This window comes from Drosophila kikkawai, chromosome X (assembly GCF_030179895.1).
Source record: "Drosophila kikkawai strain 14028-0561.14 chromosome X, DkikHiC1v2, whole genome shotgun sequence".
In the NCBI taxonomy this organism is placed as follows: Eukaryota; Metazoa; Arthropoda; class Insecta; order Diptera; family Drosophilidae; genus Drosophila; species Drosophila kikkawai.
This window is the reverse complement of record NC_091733.1, coordinates 7,843,762-7,863,525: the sequence shown is the minus strand read 5'-3', so window position 1 is coordinate 7,863,525 and position 19,764 is coordinate 7,843,762. Positions and strand designations below refer to the sequence as shown.

Genomic DNA, 19,764 nt, shown 5'->3' with positions numbered 1-19,764 from the left:
ACTAGCGGAAGTTTTTACTCACCGCAGCGTCGAAGCTATAAAGAAAATTCGACAGAGGGGTGATTATAAGGCAAAAATGGAACAGATAAGAGGGCAATCTGTTCCCACCCCAGAAGTTGCAAATACAAGAACCACACAGCGCCGCCCTAGTAATAGCGAGCGAGAACACCTAGTACCAACGTCGGAAGCATCTCCAATCACTCTATCCGAACAGCCAGGCGAAATCATGCGGAAACTACGGGGCTACCGCCCCGTAGTGTGTAATCCCCTGTGGAGAGCCGACGACCTTCAATCTATCATCGATAGGGCGGAGGGCCTTGGAAAGGAAACCACTCTCCAATGTTTGTCTAACTATCTCCTGGAAATCCTTGCTTGATGGAGCTGATGAGTCGGTAATGCCAAACAGAGAACTTATGGAACCCTACTGGAGAGAAGTGATGACACAGCCTAGCCCTTGTTCGATCGCCAACACCGTGTTTCCTATGGAACACTTATACGACAGGGTATGATCCGCTATAACCGAGCGAGATCTTAGGGCGAACAAAGTGCCATTATCGTCATCTCCGGGACCTGACGGAATATCTCCAAAATCTGCCAGGAGTATTCCAACGGGTATTATGCTACGCAACCTTATTCTCTGGTGAGGCAATCTACCACAACCATCACGACTGGCCAGAACCGTATTCATCCCGAAAACGGTGACGGCAAATCGACCGCCAGAAACGCCATTTTGGCATCCCGATTGACCTCATCAATCAATTGGCACACGCGACAGCGAGGGTTCCAACCTACTGATGGGTGTGCCGATAATGCGACGATGGTCGACTTAATTCTGAGGGAAAGCCATAAAAGCAATAAATCTTGCTACATCGCAACACTAGATGTAAGCAAGGCGTTTGATTCAATATCACACGCAGCAGTAATCAACAGCTTAACTGCATATGGCCTACCAAAGGATTTTGTCGACTATGTACAGAAGACGTACGAGGTCGGGGGCACAACGCTCAATGGGGACGGATGGTATTTGGAGGCGTTCAGCCCTGCCCGTGGAGTGCGGCAGGGGGACCCCCTTTCACCGATACTATTTAATCTGGTAGTGGACAGGTTACTTAGGTCCTTACCCAAAGAGATTGGTGCCAAAGTCGGAAATGCCATTACAAACGCGGCAGCCTTCGCAGATGATATAGTGCTCTTTGCGGAAACTCCGATGGGTCTTCAAAAACTGTTGGACACGACTGTTAACTTTTTACGTTCAGTCGGACTCACCTTGAACGCTGATAAGTGTTTCATTGTCGGCATAAAGGGCCAGCCTAAGCAGAAGTGTACTGTTGTAACGCAACACAGCTTCCGCATAGGTCAGCCCGAGTGTCCAGCTTTGAAGCACACAGACGAGTGGAAGTATTTAGGTATCTACTTCACTGCGGAAGGAAGGGTCCGGTACAATCCAACTGAAGATCTCGGTCCAAAGCTGTTGAGATTGACTCGGGCCCCCCTGAAGCCTCAACAGAAGTTGTTTGCCCTTAGGACTGTCCTTATCCCACAACTCTATCACAAGCTAACCCTTGGGAGTGTGACGATAGGCGTTCTAAGAAAATTTGACAAATTGGTACGTTTTTATATCCGGAAGTGGCTAGATCTTCCGGGGGATGTGTCAGTCGCCTACTTCCACGCCCCCTACAAATGTGGGGGACTCGGAATACCTTCTCTAAGATGGTTAGCACCAATGCTACGTTTGAAGAGATTGAGCAACATTAAATGGCCAAACCTTGAGCAATCCGAGGTGGTCAGCTCTTTCGTGGATACGGAAATGCAAAGGGCCCGAGTTCGCTTACGAGCGGGAAATGTAGAACTGTTATCACGCCTTGAAATAGATTCGTACTGGGCAAACAGGTTGCACATGTCTGTTGATGGCAGCGGTCTCCGTGAGGCGGGTAAATTTCACCCGCAGCATGGATGGGTTAGTCAGCGGGTTAGTAAAAGGAATCAAATTGCGGATAAATGCCCTACCTTCAAAGTCTCGTACTACGAGGGGAAGGCACGAATTGGATAGACGGTGTCGTGCAGGATGTGATGCTTCCGAAACAACAAACCACATCTTGCAAAAGTGCTATCGTACGTATGGAAGACGGATAGCTAGATACAACAGCCTAGTAAATTCGATCAAGTTGGGACTTGAGAGGAAAGGCTGCGTTGTTCATGTTGAACCAAGTCTGCAATGCGAATCCGGGTTGAATAAACCGGTTTCTGAGGCGGTTCCTGTGCCGGTAGCTGAGTCCGTTTTAGAAGCTCGTGCTGTACCCCAAGTCGAGCCAAAGATTAACAATATAAAAGAAGTGGCGGAAAAGAAGGAGGTTAGCCAGGGGTTAATCGAGCTAGCTCTTGAGGCTGGACTTCCCGCAGCGAAAATTGGTGACGTGGTGAAGCTTAGTAATCGTTTTGAGGTGCTAATATTTTCGCTGATTGCGGAGAATGAGCGTCTCAAGGGCCGGTGGGAGGCGGGTTTTTTCGATGAACTAATGAGTGAGTTGTTGCCTTCAGGATCCAAAATCGAAGAAATAGACAAAGTATCGCACTTGCTTTTGACCTTACCATCGTCGTATAATGGGGTAATAACTGCTATTGAGACACTAGCTGAGGAAAATCCTACTTTAGCTTTTGTAAAGAACAGATTGCTAGATCACGAGATAAAAATTAAAAACGATAGCAAAGATACAAGTAGGAAAGTTATGAAAGCAACTGTGTATAATAAAAATAATTATAAAAATTCTGCGAGTGATCCAGCTTACTGGATGTTACTGATTCAGTAACAGGGAGCCAACAGTATTACTGATGTTACTGTTCGTGCGGGCTCCTGGGCGGTCTCCGGCTCAATGATCGCCTCCTGGGCATTCTCGTTCATGGCTTCTGTTGGCTCCCTCTTGAACTTTGGGACTGTGGGAGTGGCACAATAGGTGGAGTTGAGCTGCTGCTGGTTCTCATTCCTCAAATTGCGGTTGTTTTCCTTGTTTGCTGAATATTGCGGTAAATGGCCGAAAGGGGAAAGGGCGGGAAAATGGCGCGTCTTCATTAGTTGACCGTAGAGGGAGGAGCGTATACCCACCAAAGAAATTCTGCGAGTGATCCAGCTTGTAGTCGCCCACGCTAATGGCACTCCAGTCAAACTCCGGCTTCTCGAAGGTCTCGTTGAGGTTGGCCATTTTTAAGATCTACTTAATAACAAAAAAATAGTTACAAACAACGCGAATTTCAAACTAGAGTCGCGACTCGCGAGATCAGTTTTAGTGTGGCCGTAGGCCGGGTAAAGCTAAAATCCAGCAATCACTGCCGCCACAACGGGGCTTCACAGGACTTGTATATTAAACGCCTTTCTGGCGTGAACAGATAGCATTAATTTAAAGGCAGATACAGACAACGGAAAGGAGTATGCAATTGTTCAAATTACCCAGCCTTATTCTGGAATTAATCAGGGAGTATGAAAAGCTAAAAGCTGAATGCGTTACAAATCACTCGTCACTGCTGCGGATTGGAGTAGTCGATCACGACTACTTCAAAAACAAGCACTTTGACGAGATGATGTCAGGTTTTAAGGCGATAAAAGAAAAAATTGAGGAGGTGTTTAAAAAGGCAGAAGAGAAGGCAGAAAAAAATCAGAACAACAACAATTAAATCTAGCACTAGAGCAGTTAGAGAATTATTTCAGGAGGATAAGGTAAAAAGCTTTGATATTAGGATCAAAAAAATTAATTTTTACTGGGATAGACTTGTTAATTTAAAACAAGTCACACATGTTGATGTCACTGATAGGGCATGTGACTCCAGATTCGATGAGATCGAATTCGACATCGCAATATTAATAAGCGATATGAATATGAAAACCCAGGAAGTTGTGCCAAGAAAGGTAGATGTGGCAAATCACAAAATTGATGATTTGCCAACATTACCAAAAATACAGGTCCCAACGTTCTTTGGAGATTCCAAAGATTGGGACCTATTTTATGAGCTCTTCAATGAGCTCATTCATTTAAGGGAGGATTTAAGTCCGACCTTAAAATTTAATTACCTTAAGATCTCCGTAAAAGGAGAAGCCAGAAATGTGATTCCTCACTTGTTACTGGGGTCTGGGGATAATTTTGAAGCTGCTTGGGAATTATTGACCAAGCGGTATGAAAATAAACGGGAAATATTTTCCGAACAGATTAATCGCCTCCTTGAGCTTGAGAATGTGAATCTCAACTCAAGAAGGCAATTAAGGATGTTTATTGACTCAATAAATGAGTCAATTCACATTATTAAACTAAAGGCACAAGTTTCCGATGGGGTGGATGTAATCTTTGCACAAATAATTTTGAAAAAATGTAATAAAGAGGCTCTTCAGCTTTATGAGAGCCATACAAAAAAACCAAAAGAAATTCAATTGTTATCCGATGTAATTGAATTCTTAGAGCAGCGATTAAGTTCAATAAGCTCTGTTCAGGATGAAAATCCTGATAAAGAAAATAGTGTTAGGAAAAAAGTTTTTCAAGAAGATAATTGCTCGCAGCTGCCACCAGCCATCTATTGATAAGATTGCATCTGGACGCTGCCCATTTACCTAAATAAACTCGGGAAACTCACGATACCCGGGTCACGCAGGTCAGCGCACACATGTGTGATTACGGGTCATAAACAAGATCCCGCGATTGGTCACGTTCTTCACACCAATTGCATGCAGACGTCGCAGGAATTAGTTATCTAAGTAGTTCCCATGGCTGTATCCAGCTGTTTATGTTCTTATAGGATAAACCCATGTAACCCAAAAGTAGACCTAAGTAAATACCCTTTGACCCGAAAACATGTATATAAACCCCATGCAGTATCCAATAAAATCAGTACGAAAAGGACTCTTTGCGTATTCACTTCTCCGCAGCCCAATTGGTATTGTACTTATTGCGGCGACCATTGCCACTGGTACTGAACCTGAGGCACGCAACTAAAACCTATTTCAGCATTAGGATTTATCCTGATTCCGCACATTTGGTGACCCCCGACTTCGAACCGCATTTTGTTCGAAAATTGATTTAAAATAATTTTGGAATCGATTAGAGCAATCACGGTAGTGATTAAGTGGTCACATTTGGTGACCCCCGACTTGGAAACGCACTTGTTTTCGAAATTTGATTTAAATTAATTTAAATCAACTGCAGAAATCACGATAGTGATTATTGGGTCAACATTTGGCGAACCCCGACTTCGAACCGAATTTTGTTCGACAGTTGATTAAAAAAAAAAAGTTTTCAAGTCAACTGAAGCAATCACGTTAGTGATTAATTGGTCAACAAGGCGACCAATCATCATTTAAACAGAAGTTCACTTGGCGAACTCTGGTGCTAACTGCTATCAACTTGGCGATAGACAGTCAAAAAAAAAAAAAAAAAAAAGCAATAAAGGTCAACAAGGCGACCTGAGATAACTCAAAGCACAGATTTGGTCAACTCGGCGAACCAATCTGCAATTTCTACGTGATTACGATACTTTTACTGATATTAATAAACCATGGTGTGAGTCGAGGCACATCAAAACTAAATACCTCTTAAGGTTTATTTAATAAAGTAAAATGGCATCGTCAAATATCACCACTTTATTGGATGACCAGCAGGCGATGGGCGAGCGCATTCAATCTCTGATAAGGAACTTCCAGAAGGATTCCGACAGCAGGAAAACCAAACCTGCATATTATACGGAGTGGTTGGCAAATCTGGAGGGACTCTGGACAAATTTTGCCAGCAGAGATGCCAAAATACGAGCCATTTTAAAAGGAGAATCAAGCAGCCATCATTATTTTATAAATAATTATTTTATCGAAATAAAAAATTTAGTAATTGAATACCAAAAGATATTCAACACTAAGCTCGCAGCATTCAAAACTGAGACAGAGAAGAGAATCTAGAAATTGAGTCCATGTTTCGCGAGCAAAGGGCGCTGATCGACAGCTTGGAGCGCATCATGAGCAAAGTAACGCTCGACACATGCCAACATTTTGAGGCAATTATTTTTGAATATTGGAATGAAATTAAAAACATTCATGTCCAAATACACAAAACATTTCAAAATCCTAAGGAATTGGGATATGACGATTCCCGATATTTAATGGCCGAAGATGCCATTGTGTCCTTCCAAGTGACATTTGGAGGAGTAATGAAAGCTGCGACGGTAGCCAGTTCCCCTACGGCGGCTGCATTACCGTTGCCAAAGGTAACAATTCCCAAATTTAATGGAAATTACCTACAATGGCAACAATTTCATGACTTATTCAAGAAAATGATTCATGAATCAACAATACCCACAATTCAAAAAATGTGGTATTTAAAAACTAATTGAATTGGAGAGGCGGAACGTTTAATTCGTCACTTGTCGCTTACAGAATGCAATTATGCGACAGCCTGGAAAATGTTGCAAGAACGGTATAGCAACAAAAGAGTGTTATGCAACACTCATATCCAAAAATTGTTAGATGTCGCACCCATATCTAATGATGCAAAAGGAATAAAGACACTGCATGATAATATAAAAGAAACATTATCTGCATTAAATAATATTGAAATTAAAACGGATAATTGGGATCCAATCCTTTTACACTTATTAACAAAGAAATTGGATCGCCAAACACACTTGCTGTATGAGCAGTCAATTCCAGATACAAGGAATTTACAATCAATACAGGAATTTTTGGAATTCTTGGAGCAAAGATTTCTCACGCTGGAAGCCATATCCGGTGAGAAAATCAAAAAGCCGAGCACGTGTGCTGCAGGAGCAGAAGCACAATTTAATTGCTTCTTTTGCAAAAAGCCAAATCATAGCATTTTTAAATGTAATGATTTTTTAAAAAAGACTCCAGCAGAGCGACTTAGCTGGACGCAAAAGAACAAATTATGTGTTAAATGTCTGAGTGCAAATCATACCTCCAAAACATGCACAAGGAGGAATTGCTTTACATGCAACAAAGGACATAATACACTACTGCACCTAAAAAAGGTTGCTGACAACCAAGAGACCATTACTGCAGCATCAGTAAATGGCAGACAAGAAAGCTACGTCCTCCTAGCCGCGGCAAGAGTCATCGTCGTAGGCAACAATGGACAAATGGCTGAATTCAGAGCACTATTAGACTCTGGATCCCAGATAAATGCAATTTCTGAGAGAGAAATTCAGAAATTGTCATTGAAAACCACGAACTCTATGCTTAAAATAAACGGCATAGGTGGAAAGGCACACACGTCAAGCTCCAGAGTCAATGTAGAGATAAAGTCAAAATATGGAAACTTTGTCTCAAGACTGGAAGCGATGGTAATGCCTCACATTGTTGCTGATCAGCCGACATATCCAATCTCCACGATAAATTGGAAAATTCCGAACATCACATTGGCTGACCCTAATTTCGGAAGTCCAGGAAAAATAGACTTGCTGATTGGAGCAGAGCATTATTTTGAAATAATGCTATCAGAGAGTCTACACCTCCACAAGGGACTACCGCGACTACAAAATACCAAGCTTGGCTGAATTGTAGCTGGAAAAATATTAAATGAAAAAAGAACATCGTCCGTTTGTGCAGTTCTCACGGAGGCAGAGAAAGTAGATGAGCAATTAGAGAAGTTCTGGGAACTTGACAACTTTCAACCCGAAAAGAAGTGTTATTCACCAGTTGAAAGGCAATGTGAGGCCCACTTCCTAGAAAATATTCACCGAGCACAAGACTCAAGATTCATCGTCCAGTTACCCTTTCTGGAGCATACATCAGCCCTGGGGGAGAGTCGTGACATTGCCACGCGACGATTTTTATCCCTAGAAAAAAGGCTGCAGAGAGATCATGTGATCAAAGAGGGCTATATAAACTTCATGAAGGAATATGAAGAGCTTGGACACATGAAAGAAGTTCCTTTGGTAAATTTACCAGGGGCACACTATTTCATCCCACAACATTGTGTGTTGAAACCAGAGAGTCACACAACAAAATTACGTGTGGTTTTCGACGCATCAGCAGTGACATCCTCTGGAAAGTCATTAAATGATTTGTTGCACAAAGGCCCAACAGTGCAAAATTCATTAATGCTCAACTCCACCTATTGTGTCACAGTCCCAAAGTTCAAAAGGTAGCCAACAGAAGCCATGAACGAGAATGCCCAGGAGGCGATCATTGAGTCGGAGACCGCCCAGGAGCCCGCACGAACAGTAGCATCAGCAGGAGGATCACAAGGGGGCGATGTACGATGATATTGAGAACATGCCCGAGGAGGATCGCCAGGCGCGTCAATTCCACAGTCGACCCATACCCAATTTCAAGGCCATGCATAAGCGCATGGAAGACATGGTGGTCGTCCACAGAATAACCTTACCGCGGACGCCCCAAGCCGTCAAGTACTGGCAGGCGTGCGTGGAGCGGCGCCGGCAGGCCAAAAGGGACAACCAGGACAAAGAGCAGAGCCAGGATCCAGTGCATCCGCACACACGCCACAGGATATTTAATTTGCATAGCGATCAGCGCGTGCGCGACCGCCGTGATTTCGATTACCACACCAACCATGGTTGACCGTTTGGTCAATTCCTAGGCCAATACCCGACGCATTGCGTCCGTGGAGAATTGCTTTGGCAGCTCTGGCGTTCCTCTGGCCATGCAGGGTCGCGTCCTTGTCGGCGAGGGTGTCCTAACCAAGATGTGCCGCAAGCGTCCCAAATCCCGTCAATTCTTTCTCTTCAACGACATTCTTGTCTACGGCAACATTGTGATTGGCAAAAAGAAGTACAACAAGCAACACATAATGCCACTGGAGGAGATATCACTGGAGTCGATAGCCGACAATCAGCAGTATCGCAATGGCTGGTATATACGGCCGCTCGCGCACTCCGCGTATGATCTCCCGCTTCCGCTTGTAAATTAGTTATCCTACTGAAGTCAAATAAAGAAGACGATACGTCTACGCATATATAATATTGAAATTAACCCGACGCCCCCGGCCTATTCTTTTTGTGGTGGTTAATTTTCTGCGGAACCTTTGACTGCGTCTCGGGATTGATTTTTGGTGCCTAATCTTCGGAAGCTCTCTACACTAGTTCCCCGCAGCCGAACACTATCGACTCAGCGGACAACATTTTTTTACTGTTCTTTTCGATTTTTCGCGGACAAGAAAATTATATATATATATATCTATTTATTATTATTATTATTTTTTTCTTTAATAAAAGAGTTTTTGTCTAAATTCTTAAAAACTTCTATGTAGCTGGTCGTCGCTGCTGTCGTCACTGCCGCTGTAGTTGTTGTTGCAGATTTATTTGTAATTGCTGCTGCTGTTGTTGCTGCTGCTGTCGTTGTCGTCTTTAATGTTGATGTTGTTGTTTTCGCTGCGGTCTTCCTTCCTTCTATACGTCTGGTTTCGACTTGTTGTTGATTTTTGTGTTGTTTTTTCTTCTTGGAGGTGTCTTTGTTTTTTAATTATTTCTTTGGCACTTTTGGAGGCATCTGTATGTTTGATTTTGCTCTTCACTTCACTTAGAGGAATCGGTTTTTTATTTTTTGTCACAATAGGGTTTTTAGATTTATTTATTTTTTTTAATTTTTTGTCACTACCGCGACTTTTCGATATTTTAGGCATCGAAAAAACGCCCACAATAAATATTTTCGATATTTTTTTTTATTTTGCCGATTTCTCGACCACAATTTTTTTTTTTCACCAATATTTTTTATTGGAAAAATTTTTAAACAATAAGGACTCTTTTTTATCCTTTTGCTTTTATTTTATACTCTGTTCCTTACCATTGAGGGGGAAACAAGAGTAACTTATTTTGCTACCTTTAGCTGCAAGTGCTTTGCTTGAAGGAGCTGGCCTTTCTCTGAGTCCCTTACCATAGAGGGGGAAACTGCAGAGTTAATCGAAGTAAAAATGCTTCGAAGGCTCGATTGACCAAAATGAATAGCGCCCAAATAAGAACACGTCTTTATGATGGAAATGCAAATCCTTCAATTGTGGATGGTTTTCTTAAAACTCTTTAATTTATCAATTTCAATTTATTTTATTTATTTTGACAAAATTAGCCCAGTGCTACAAGTATAAAATACTTATTATTAATGCCCTGGTCACCTGAGTTAAAATTAGACAGGATTTTTACTTTATACCTAGTACATTAATTATTGTGTTCAAACATGAACACGGTTTTAGATAAGAAGCATCTGTTAGCGATAAAGTCCCAGCAGCAGAGCACGGCCTAGCACCATATCTATCTATTAATACAACCGCCACTTGAGCCTATGTAACAAGTAACCCGAAATATGACCTCCTGCGAGCGGTCTGGGTTTGTTTAAGATATGTTCTTTCGGGGTGACTGTTTGCACTCTTATCGTACTTTAAATACTTCCCACGATCGGGAACTGTCCGATGCGTGGGTCTAGAACTAAGATCTACAATGTACATTCTCATGTTAGCTATATAAGCTAGGGTTTGAATGGAATAAAATCAGTTTCTTACAAAAACTCAGCAGATGAAGACTTCTCATTTATTTGGGGCTCTTTCAATTGTATGAACTAATTATTTATTTATTTTATTTTATATTATTATTTTTAGTTATTTTTACTTTATTTTATTTATTTTTATATCTTTAATTACGTATTAATATGAAGTTTGCTGTTTGTTTATATGTTTGTTATGCGTTGTTTCTTAAAAATAGTTTTACTTTGGAATTAAATTGAGTTGCATTCCTAATAGTTTTAAGTTCATGGGGTAATTGGTTCCATAGACGGATAGCGTTGACAAAGAACTGCCTCTCGGAGTTGAGCATTTGGACTCAAGGGCATATAAATTGTTAGTCCATTGCGAGGCTGCCGGTATTAATTTATTAAACAAGTAAGAAGGCTCATGGGTTGTCACTATTTTGTAGAAAAATGATTTAATGGGGTTAGTTTTAACGGATCCCACATAATTTTAGGAACTTCAGTAACCTCTCCTATGTATGGTGTTGACAGAATCTGTTCACTTTCCGATTGAATATTATGATGGGCTATTAAAATCTTGTCATCCGTTCTTGCAGTACAATATGACGCAATACTGAAGATCCCTTGCTCAGGCAGCTCACACAATTCCATTTGAGAGCCAGTACATTGCACCCTTATTTTGGTATTAAGCGGAACCTTAAGGGGTTATATACAGTTGTGATGATAAAAAAAATCGACTTTTTTTTATTGCATATTCTTCAAGTATATACTATTGAGAATACTCTCACAAAAATTCATAACGATCGGAGCTTTAGAACCGAAGTTGTAGCTATTTATAGCGCACGACCTGCACGTCGGCCGGAACAAACTTGAAACTTTAAACGCGATTATCTCAGAATCGTTTTTTTTTCGAAGTTACCTTTGCGGTGGACACGATAACTAAAAAACTATTAATCCGATCAACACCAAATTTTGACCACTTATTTTTTATAACAATAGCTAGTCCTCTAACGAAGAATTTTTTATTTTTTTTTTTAACTTTTTTTTTTAGAGCATAAAAATAAAAAATCTTATACCTTGAAAAAGTAAATTTTTTGTTAAAACCGTCGCCATTTTTTTTTTAATCAAAATTTTTACAAATCCATGGTCTAGAGGACTAAGCAATACAATATACTAACGAAATGTTTTTGAATTGTTGATTTCGGATGAACCGTTCTCGGGATATGATGTCCACCGCAAGTCACCATCGAAAAAAAGACGATCTTGGAATTCGCCCATAACATTTTTAATATTTAATATTTTTTTATGAAAAAATTTTATAAAGTACCTAGAAACACGTACTAAACAACGTCGGCAAAACATTTTTGATAAATATTTTTTATGATGTCAAAAAAAAATCGACAAAATTGCATTTTTTTGCGCGGTACAACTGTATATAACCCCTTAAACAGCCAACTACTTTTCTCTTCCAATTCTACCCAGTAACTTGTGGAACCAACTATTGTTTTATATACGCAATTCAAAGCTCTATTGGGTTTTAACGGTTGAACCTCACATGCGTTGTCATTCGCGGAGTTCCAGGGCCAACTTCCTTTGCATATCCTTTTACCTTGTTGCCAATTTTGACATTGATTTAAGGTTGCTTCACTCATTAAATGATATGACTCGAATTCAAAATTATAAATTTAATGTTCGGAAGTTCTGTGTGCCATTATCATTTGGTTTACATTCCTAATAGGCAACGGAATTAGCCTGAATAACGTAGACGGATGCCTACTAAACAAAGGCACCTTTGCACTGAAGATTAATATATTCTCTATAAATAATCCCCTCGCTGTCAATAAATGTGGGTATGAAGTCTTCTTGACTTTCATAGCGATAAACCGCAATACCCAAGCTACGACCCGTTCCAACTTTTGAAAACTGGAATATCTATCCAGCAACTTAGAAATGGTATCTTCGGATTTTACTATTACCGTATTTACTGTTACTTCTTCCTCTATATGTAACTTGGGCCAGTTTTCCTCCAGTGTTGAAAGCCATTTGGGCCCATTCCCCCACAGCGAACAATCTTTTAATTTTGTAGCAATGTCTGCTGAGTTATCCTCAGATCTTACATGATTCCATGCTGTATCCTTTAATTTTAAAATTTCGTCAGTTCCACGTCTAATAAATTTATCTTTGTAGTTCTTATTCCGTATCCAGGCTAACGTAATGGTTGAATCACTCCATGCAAAACTAGTTGTTATGCCAGGAATTACTTCTTTCGTTCTTTTCATCAACAGGCTTAAAAGGTGGGCTGCGCAAAGTTCTAACTTAGGGATGGTCTTTCAATTCTTCTTAGGATTCACTTCCATTTTACTTGCCACTAACGTAACTGCTTCTCCTACCTTTGCATATACGACTGCTGCTTACGCTTTTTCAGAAGCATCAGCGAACCCGTGTAGCTGAATCGCAATATTAGTTCGTGTTTTTAACCATCTGATTTGAAATTTTTCTCCTACAGATTCCACTCAGCTAAATCATTAGTAGATAGTTCCTTATCCCCATCGTTCTCTTCTAGCCAAAGCCTTTGCATAATTAATTTTCCCACTATAGTCACTGGAGACAACCAACCCAATGGATCATATATTTTGGCTAGGTTTGATAACACCAACCTCTTATTTATTTTCTTATTGTTTTTCAATTTAACTGCAAATTTAAATTCATCTTTAAACGGTTCCCAACGTTTTAACTGATTCTGTTTCCTCTATGCTCAGTACTTTATTTTCACCTGCACTTTCAACTGTATCAATAATTTCTTTCTTGTTGGAGATCCATTTTCTTAAATTCATTCCTGCTTTCTCCAACTCCATTGAAATCATGCATACTATTTTCTTGTACTCTTCAATGCTGTCTGATCCAGTCATTAAATCGTCCATATAGAAATCGTTAATTATAATCTCTTTAATTAACTGATTCTGACATCGATTTCCTATCTCAGCTAACACCCTGGTTGCTAAAAACGGAGCTGATGCCGTACCATATGTCACTGTGGTCAGTTTATAATCTTTGATTTTGTTTTTGGGGGAATTTCTCCAAAGTATATGCAAATATTCCTGATCGTTTTCCGAAATATTAATTTGTCGGTACATTTGTTCAATGTCCGCTGAAACTACATATTGCCATTTACGCCATTTTAGAATAATATCAAAAATATCTTTTTGGACTCGTGGGCCAATCCACATAATGTAACTAAGGCTTTTATTATTAGTAGTTTTTGCAGACGCATCAAAAACCACTCTTAACTTTGTTATTAAGCTCTCATCCCAAATTACGGCTTGATGCGGCCAGTAATATTTTCCTTCTGACTTAGACTCAATCATATGACCTAAGTCTCTATATTCAGTTCATAAAACAGATCCCATTCTTTGGAATAACCCAAAAATGTGGGACTCTGAATTTTAGGCAGGGTTGGTAATTCCTCCGCCTTTACCACCATTGACACATCAGCATGCGCATTAACTCTGCTGAGTCTATTGTTTATCGCAGCTAAAATGTTTTGCGTATCAAACTCGATATCGCTTATCTCCTCCTCGAATACCGAACTTTCGAAACAAGTATTAACCTGTTCTATTAAATTCTGTACTCTCCTGAACAAAAACTCCATTTGTTCTTCCTTATTTTCAGCAAATCTTGACTGCTGTCTATGAGAGTCGTCGTCTCATCCAAATATTCTCTTAACTTGCCTACCTGAATTCGAAAAGTCTGTGCTATTTCGGAAGCGTTGGAAGTCCCTGGCAACTCAATATTTGTTTCCGCGTTTTTTCGACTTGGAAACTTTGTCTGTGGGTACAATCTGTCCCTCTGGCTTATCATTTGAAGACTCTTTTTCAAATCTTAATTTGATTTGAATCAGGACCATCATTATCACGTCGGACTGTTTTGAGTTAAAGTATTCATGATCTTCAATAGTAACGTATGATTTGTTATGAAGAGTTTCTGAAGCTCTTATAACCTTACTATGTCTGGTTTGGTTAACCCTACTTTAGCTTCTACCTGCCTAATTTCCAAAATGATTCCGGACTGCGCCTTTAGCAACTCTAAAGTTCTGTCTGATATCATTTTTTGTATATATATATATATATTTTAAACTTAGGTATTATGTATTTTTGTATAATATATTTATATAGGTAGGTATTTTTTGTAAGCTTATCTGGATTTCCGATGACGATGCTGCTGCTGTTGTCGCTGCCGCCGTAATTGTTGTTGCAGACTTCTTTGTAGTTGCTGCCGTGCGGCCTTCCTTCCCTCTGCTTCCTTCCGCTGGTATAAGTGTCGGCTTTAAAGATGATTTATATATATGTTTTCTTTTTGTATTTTATCTCTTTTTTTTTGTGCTTATTATTATATTTTTTTTCAATAACAATTTAATTAATAGATAGTTTATAATATGTGCAGATGGCACTATCAAAAGTAGAGTGGCAGGAAGGGCAGAAGGCCAATCCACTATTCGACTTCCGATAGCCCTCGTGAGTGAAATTTGTATTTCAATAAGAATTTTTTTTTTTTTTTAACTCTATATTGGCTTCATCAATGAACTTGGCAAGTTCTCTGAAAAAAATTTGTTCCTTGGTGATGAGTAAATCTTTTATATTATGAAATCGCTTAAATATTTTATATTTTTTCCTGATGTTGATGTGTCTTTGGCAGAAAAAGATTTTATGTTCAGCATCATCTAAAGTGTTACAGGTTTCGCATGTGTTGGAGTCCCTAGCCTTGATTGCGCACAAAAAAACATTATCATAGGTCTTATCTATGAGTAACCTGTTTATTACCTTGATTCTTTTGGCGCTCCAATCTAAGCCCCAGTGTCAAGGTTTGGCTGGTAACTCATTAAAAATCGAAGCAAAAAAAAAACCTCTGCTCTGAGAGATTAGATTAAATTCATTGTGCCATTCCATTTGAACTCTGTTTTTTACATTTCTAACAGCCTCATCAAAGCTAAAGCTAGAACAAATTAACCTACCCTGCCGCGTAGCCTGTTTGGCTATGGCATCAATCTTTTCATTTATTGATATGTTTTTATGCCCTGGAATCCAGCGGATCATAAAGGAACTACACTCAGACTTGTCAATGTTGTTTTGTATTTCATCTATCAGGTACGTAGAAGGCTTCGTAGATTTGAGTGCTTTCAAAGCACTTTGGCAATTACATAAAATAATAACATTGTCAAACTTTTTTTTCTCCGCAATTTTAACAGCTAAAAGTATTCCCGTAAGCTCAGCAGACATGGAGGACAAATTCTTATTCATTTTGAATTGAAAAGTCAAGAGGCTAGGGCATTCAAGTATCCCTACACCAATCAAGCCGTTTACTATAGACGTATCCGTTGATAAAATACTCCACCCATCCTTTATCCAGGCTTCAAGCTTGGATAAGTAAATGGTGTTGCATTCCTCATGCGAGACCTCAAGTTTTTTTCTCCTCGGAACAGTGTCAACTTACCATGTTTGGGGCTGAATTTGTGTCTAACATTTTCCCTGTACTCTTCAAAGATGTCTTGAAACTCATTGAAGACTGCAGTACACGCAGTATTGGCCTTAGATCGCGACACCAAGTCATATAGTGCAGGATTAAGCGTTTTAACCTTGAGTAGCTCTTTAAAAGTGAGTACCTTGGCTCTGTGCTTGGGAGGTAAGACTCCAGCAAGAGCAAAAATGAGGTACGGCGATGTACGCGGTGGAACACCGACACACCTTCGCAAACAGTTGGCTTGAGCAGTATTTAGGGATTTGTTATTGCCAATGTTGAGATTTGCAAAGCTGGTGATAGCGTGTTCCTGCTGCGATCTAATGAAGGATTTGAAAATGTTGGTAGCAATTCTGGGTCTAAGCCCCGACTTGATATTTGTAGCCATCTCTAAAAGACGTCCACTTCTTGTTGTTTTTCCTCTGATACTGGCGATATGTAGCTTGTCTGACATATTAGAACTAATTACTCTCCCTAGAAAGGTAATGGAGCCTTTTAAAGGAACTACGATGTTGTTGCAACAAATTGCGGGTTTTTCCTTTTTCTTTCCTATAGCCATGAGCGCAGACTTGCTCGGATTAAAATTTAGACAGAGATCTTGGCATAATAATGAAAAATTGTCAATCTGCATTTGAAGGTTTTCTGATGCCTCGGCCAAATTTTTTCCTGTGGACATAATCGCAAAGTCGTCTGCAAATTGTAGCACTGACGTGTTGCTACCATTGATTTGGTGCAATCTTTTGGTGTACAGGTTGAAAAGTAACGGGGACAGACAGGAGCCCTGAGGCAATCCTCCCCTTACATCTACAGTTGCTCCATTTAGCTGCAGGTGACGCAGAGAGAAAAAGTTGATTATCCAGTCTATGTATTGGGTTGGTATTTTGTCAATTTTCATCAAAAGTCTCAGAGTATCGAGATTTACGCAATTATAGGCGATTTCAATGTCAACAACTAACAGTAGTACAGTTTTACCTGCCTCCTTGTTAATAGCTATACAATTCAAGAGATGATTGATACACATTGCTGCAGACTTGCCTTTTTGATAAGCATATGATCCAATTGGCCAATTGTTGGGTTCACTGAGAAAACTTTCAAGTTTATCTTTAACCATGAGATTTAGTGTTTTTGCAAGTACTGATATGAGTGAAATAGGACGAAAATTAGTGTACATGCTGAGGTCCTTGTCTTTTTTTGGTATGGGCACCACCTTTACGATGCGCCATTTCTCTGGTACCAAGCACTCTGTAAAAATTCTGTTGAATTCCTTCAGCAGATTTTCTCTGGATACATTGTTCAAGGAGCTCAGCATGTCATATGTAATTCTATCCGCACCTCCTGCAGTTTTTCTGCCCCTACTGAGGACAGCCATAAGGTCTTCAAAACTGAATAAATCTGTTGAGCTATCTGTGGAGACAATTGAGGCTTGATTAAAAGGACTTGCTGGTTTGGGAACCTGACTCACTAGAAAATCTAGGTACATTGAAGACCAATCCGCATCAAACCTGAATGGAGTGGAATCCCCACCTGTTTTGAGACTGTTCAGAAATTGCCATGCTTTCCTCGAATTTGGATGTTGATTTAAAAGCTCAAGTTTTTCACTAAAGGAGTTTCTTTTTGCCTTTTTGACTTCCTCTTTCCATTTGATTTTAAGATTTACAGCCAAGATGTATCTGGAAAGACTGGGGTCAGAGTGGGCACGAATTTGAGCTTCCGAGTACTTGGAGTATAAAAACTGAAGGTCTTGATTCCACCATCCTTTCGGACATCTGTTCTTGCCGATGATGTATGTGGTTGAATTAATTGCTTTCCTAAAAGAGTCATCAATACAGTCCATATTACCTTCTAGCATTATGTTATTTAGTTTTCTAGAGAGTCTATGTTTTGCCAAAAAAGTTTTGGGTTTGATGATATTTTGAGGAATCTCTATAGAAATAGGATGATGATGACTGCTTCCAACAATATTTATATATATATATATTGTAGGAAAATATTAGGAACACAATGTATTATATCGATTGTAAATAAAGTAGGTTATCGATAGTTTGTAATGATAGATATTGAGAGACTGCGATCTCTACTTTTTTGGCCGGCGTTTTGTTAAGAGAAGAAGTGCACAACTTTCGGTGAAAAATAAAAAAGATAAAGACTAAAATATATATAAAGGCCTATAATATATATATTTATTTTTCACTTTTTGTTGAACTCTTTTTTTGGTTCACTTCAACAGGCTCCTTGCCTTGTTATTTTCAAAAAAAAATTTTTTTTAATTGTTTGTCCTGTGTGACTTATTTTTTTAACTTTTCGAACTCGTTTTTGTTGGATTTTCTTTATTATTTTTCACAGGCTCCTTGCCTTGTTCTTTTCACTTTTTTATTTAATTGGCACTTAATACCCCTCGCGTTAAAATATTTTTTTTTCACACACTTAATGCTGATGTTTATGGCCTCAAGCACGCCTTACGAATTTTTCGATTTAAAAAAATTTTTAAGCTACCTTTAGTTTTTTCTAACTACAAGGTGTTTTTTTATTAAAACACAAAAGATTCTTGTGTATCTTTTTGTTTATATTTTTATTCTCTGTTCCTTACCACGGATGGGGGGACACAAGAGATATTTATTTTTAGTAGCCTTAATCTTTTAAGGCGCTGGTTTAAAAACTCTGAACCTCTTACCACAGGGGGGAAAGTTGCAGAGCGGCCGAAGGACCAAAATGTCGAGAGAGGCTGTAAATGAAACAAGCGTTTGACTTTGGTGAGTTGATATTTCAAACTGATTTTATTCATTCATTTATCATTCAAACCCTAGCTTACATAGCTGTATTTATTTATTCGATATTATTAATTTTGCAACGGCCTCTGTATCATGGCTTGATATACAATAACATTTTTATTTCATTTATCAAATTTTACAAAATACATTACAATTAAAATACAAACATAATTTCATGTTCATGTGTGAACATTCTGCCAAGGGCCAGTAAGGTGTAGGATTATCAAGTTCTCAAAAAAAAATACAATACAATTTTAAATTCATAGGATTAAAGAGGTATGACCCGATATGTGATGCACGGCTAACCCTTTTCTATATTCCCTTTTCCATTTACCTCTCTGCTTGAATTTTTGCTCAAATTTTCTAACTTTTGCCATTGCTTGTGGCTTTGATTCTCCTTATATCTTGTCATCTTCAACGGGAATCTTTACAATAGATCTACAAATAGTGGTTTTTATAAAATTATTTTTCCCTACTGATTTAGTGCCCTTGGACTTAGTTCTCCAAGAGACAATCCACCCAAACTTTGTATTCTGACCTAATAATCCATCAATTCTTGCCAAACCTCTCTTCATGATATGCGAATATAAATCCGCCCCAATAATTACATCAGCAAATGTAAAGTTTTCCCATTTTGATTTATCTATATCTACCTTATTTATAGATAGGGCTTTCATAAATTTTGGCAATATTCTTGCCTCGGTTATTATTTCCTTTTTTGATGTGGGGTCGTCGATAATTAATTTAATTTTATGTTTTGACACACATCTATTAGATCTCTTAATTTTTTAAAATCGCCATTTGCCGATTTTATTTTAATTCTTGCGGTCGCAAGCAATGCCTGAGTTGAAGTCACACAGGTGTTGACATTTTCCCTATTTTGAGAATATGCAATATGCAGCATTGAATGATGCCTTCTATTACACAGCGAACATAAATTTCCGCTGGTACATCTTCTGCTGTCAGGATGCTTCAGGCACCTTGTACATAATTGTATTTTTCTTACGACTTCTAGTCGTTCTGTGGGAT

General features: G+C 39.1%; 2 protein-coding genes across 2 annotated transcripts; both read left to right on the top strand.

Moving 5' to 3' along the window:
- Positions 1-8,236: 8,236 nt before the first annotated feature.
- LOC138929225 (uncharacterized) lies at positions 8,237-8,563 on the top strand. The gene has a single exon (XM_070288545.1). It carries the CDS (start codon positions 8,237-8,239, stop codon positions 8,561-8,563), a length of 327 nt encoding a protein of 108 aa, XP_070144646.1.
- Positions 8,312-8,927, top strand: LOC121502129 (pleckstrin homology domain-containing family F member 1 homolog). The gene has a single exon (XM_070288496.1). The coding sequence runs from the start codon at positions 8,646-8,648 to the stop codon at positions 8,910-8,912; it is 267 nt and encodes an 88-aa protein (XP_070144597.1). The 5' UTR covers positions 8,312-8,645; the 3' UTR covers positions 8,913-8,927.
- The last annotated feature ends 10,837 nt before the right edge of the window (positions 8,928-19,764 follow it).

Bases quoted from the DNA above. Each gene is read 5' to 3' on its own strand.
- LOC138929225 (XM_070288545.1), top strand. From the start codon at position 8,237: ATGTACGATGATATTGAGAACATGCCCGAGGAGGATCGCCAGGCGCGT.
- LOC121502129 (XM_070288496.1), top strand. From the start codon at position 8,646: ATGCAGGGTCGCGTCCTTGTCGGCGAGGGTGTCCTAACCAAGATGTGC.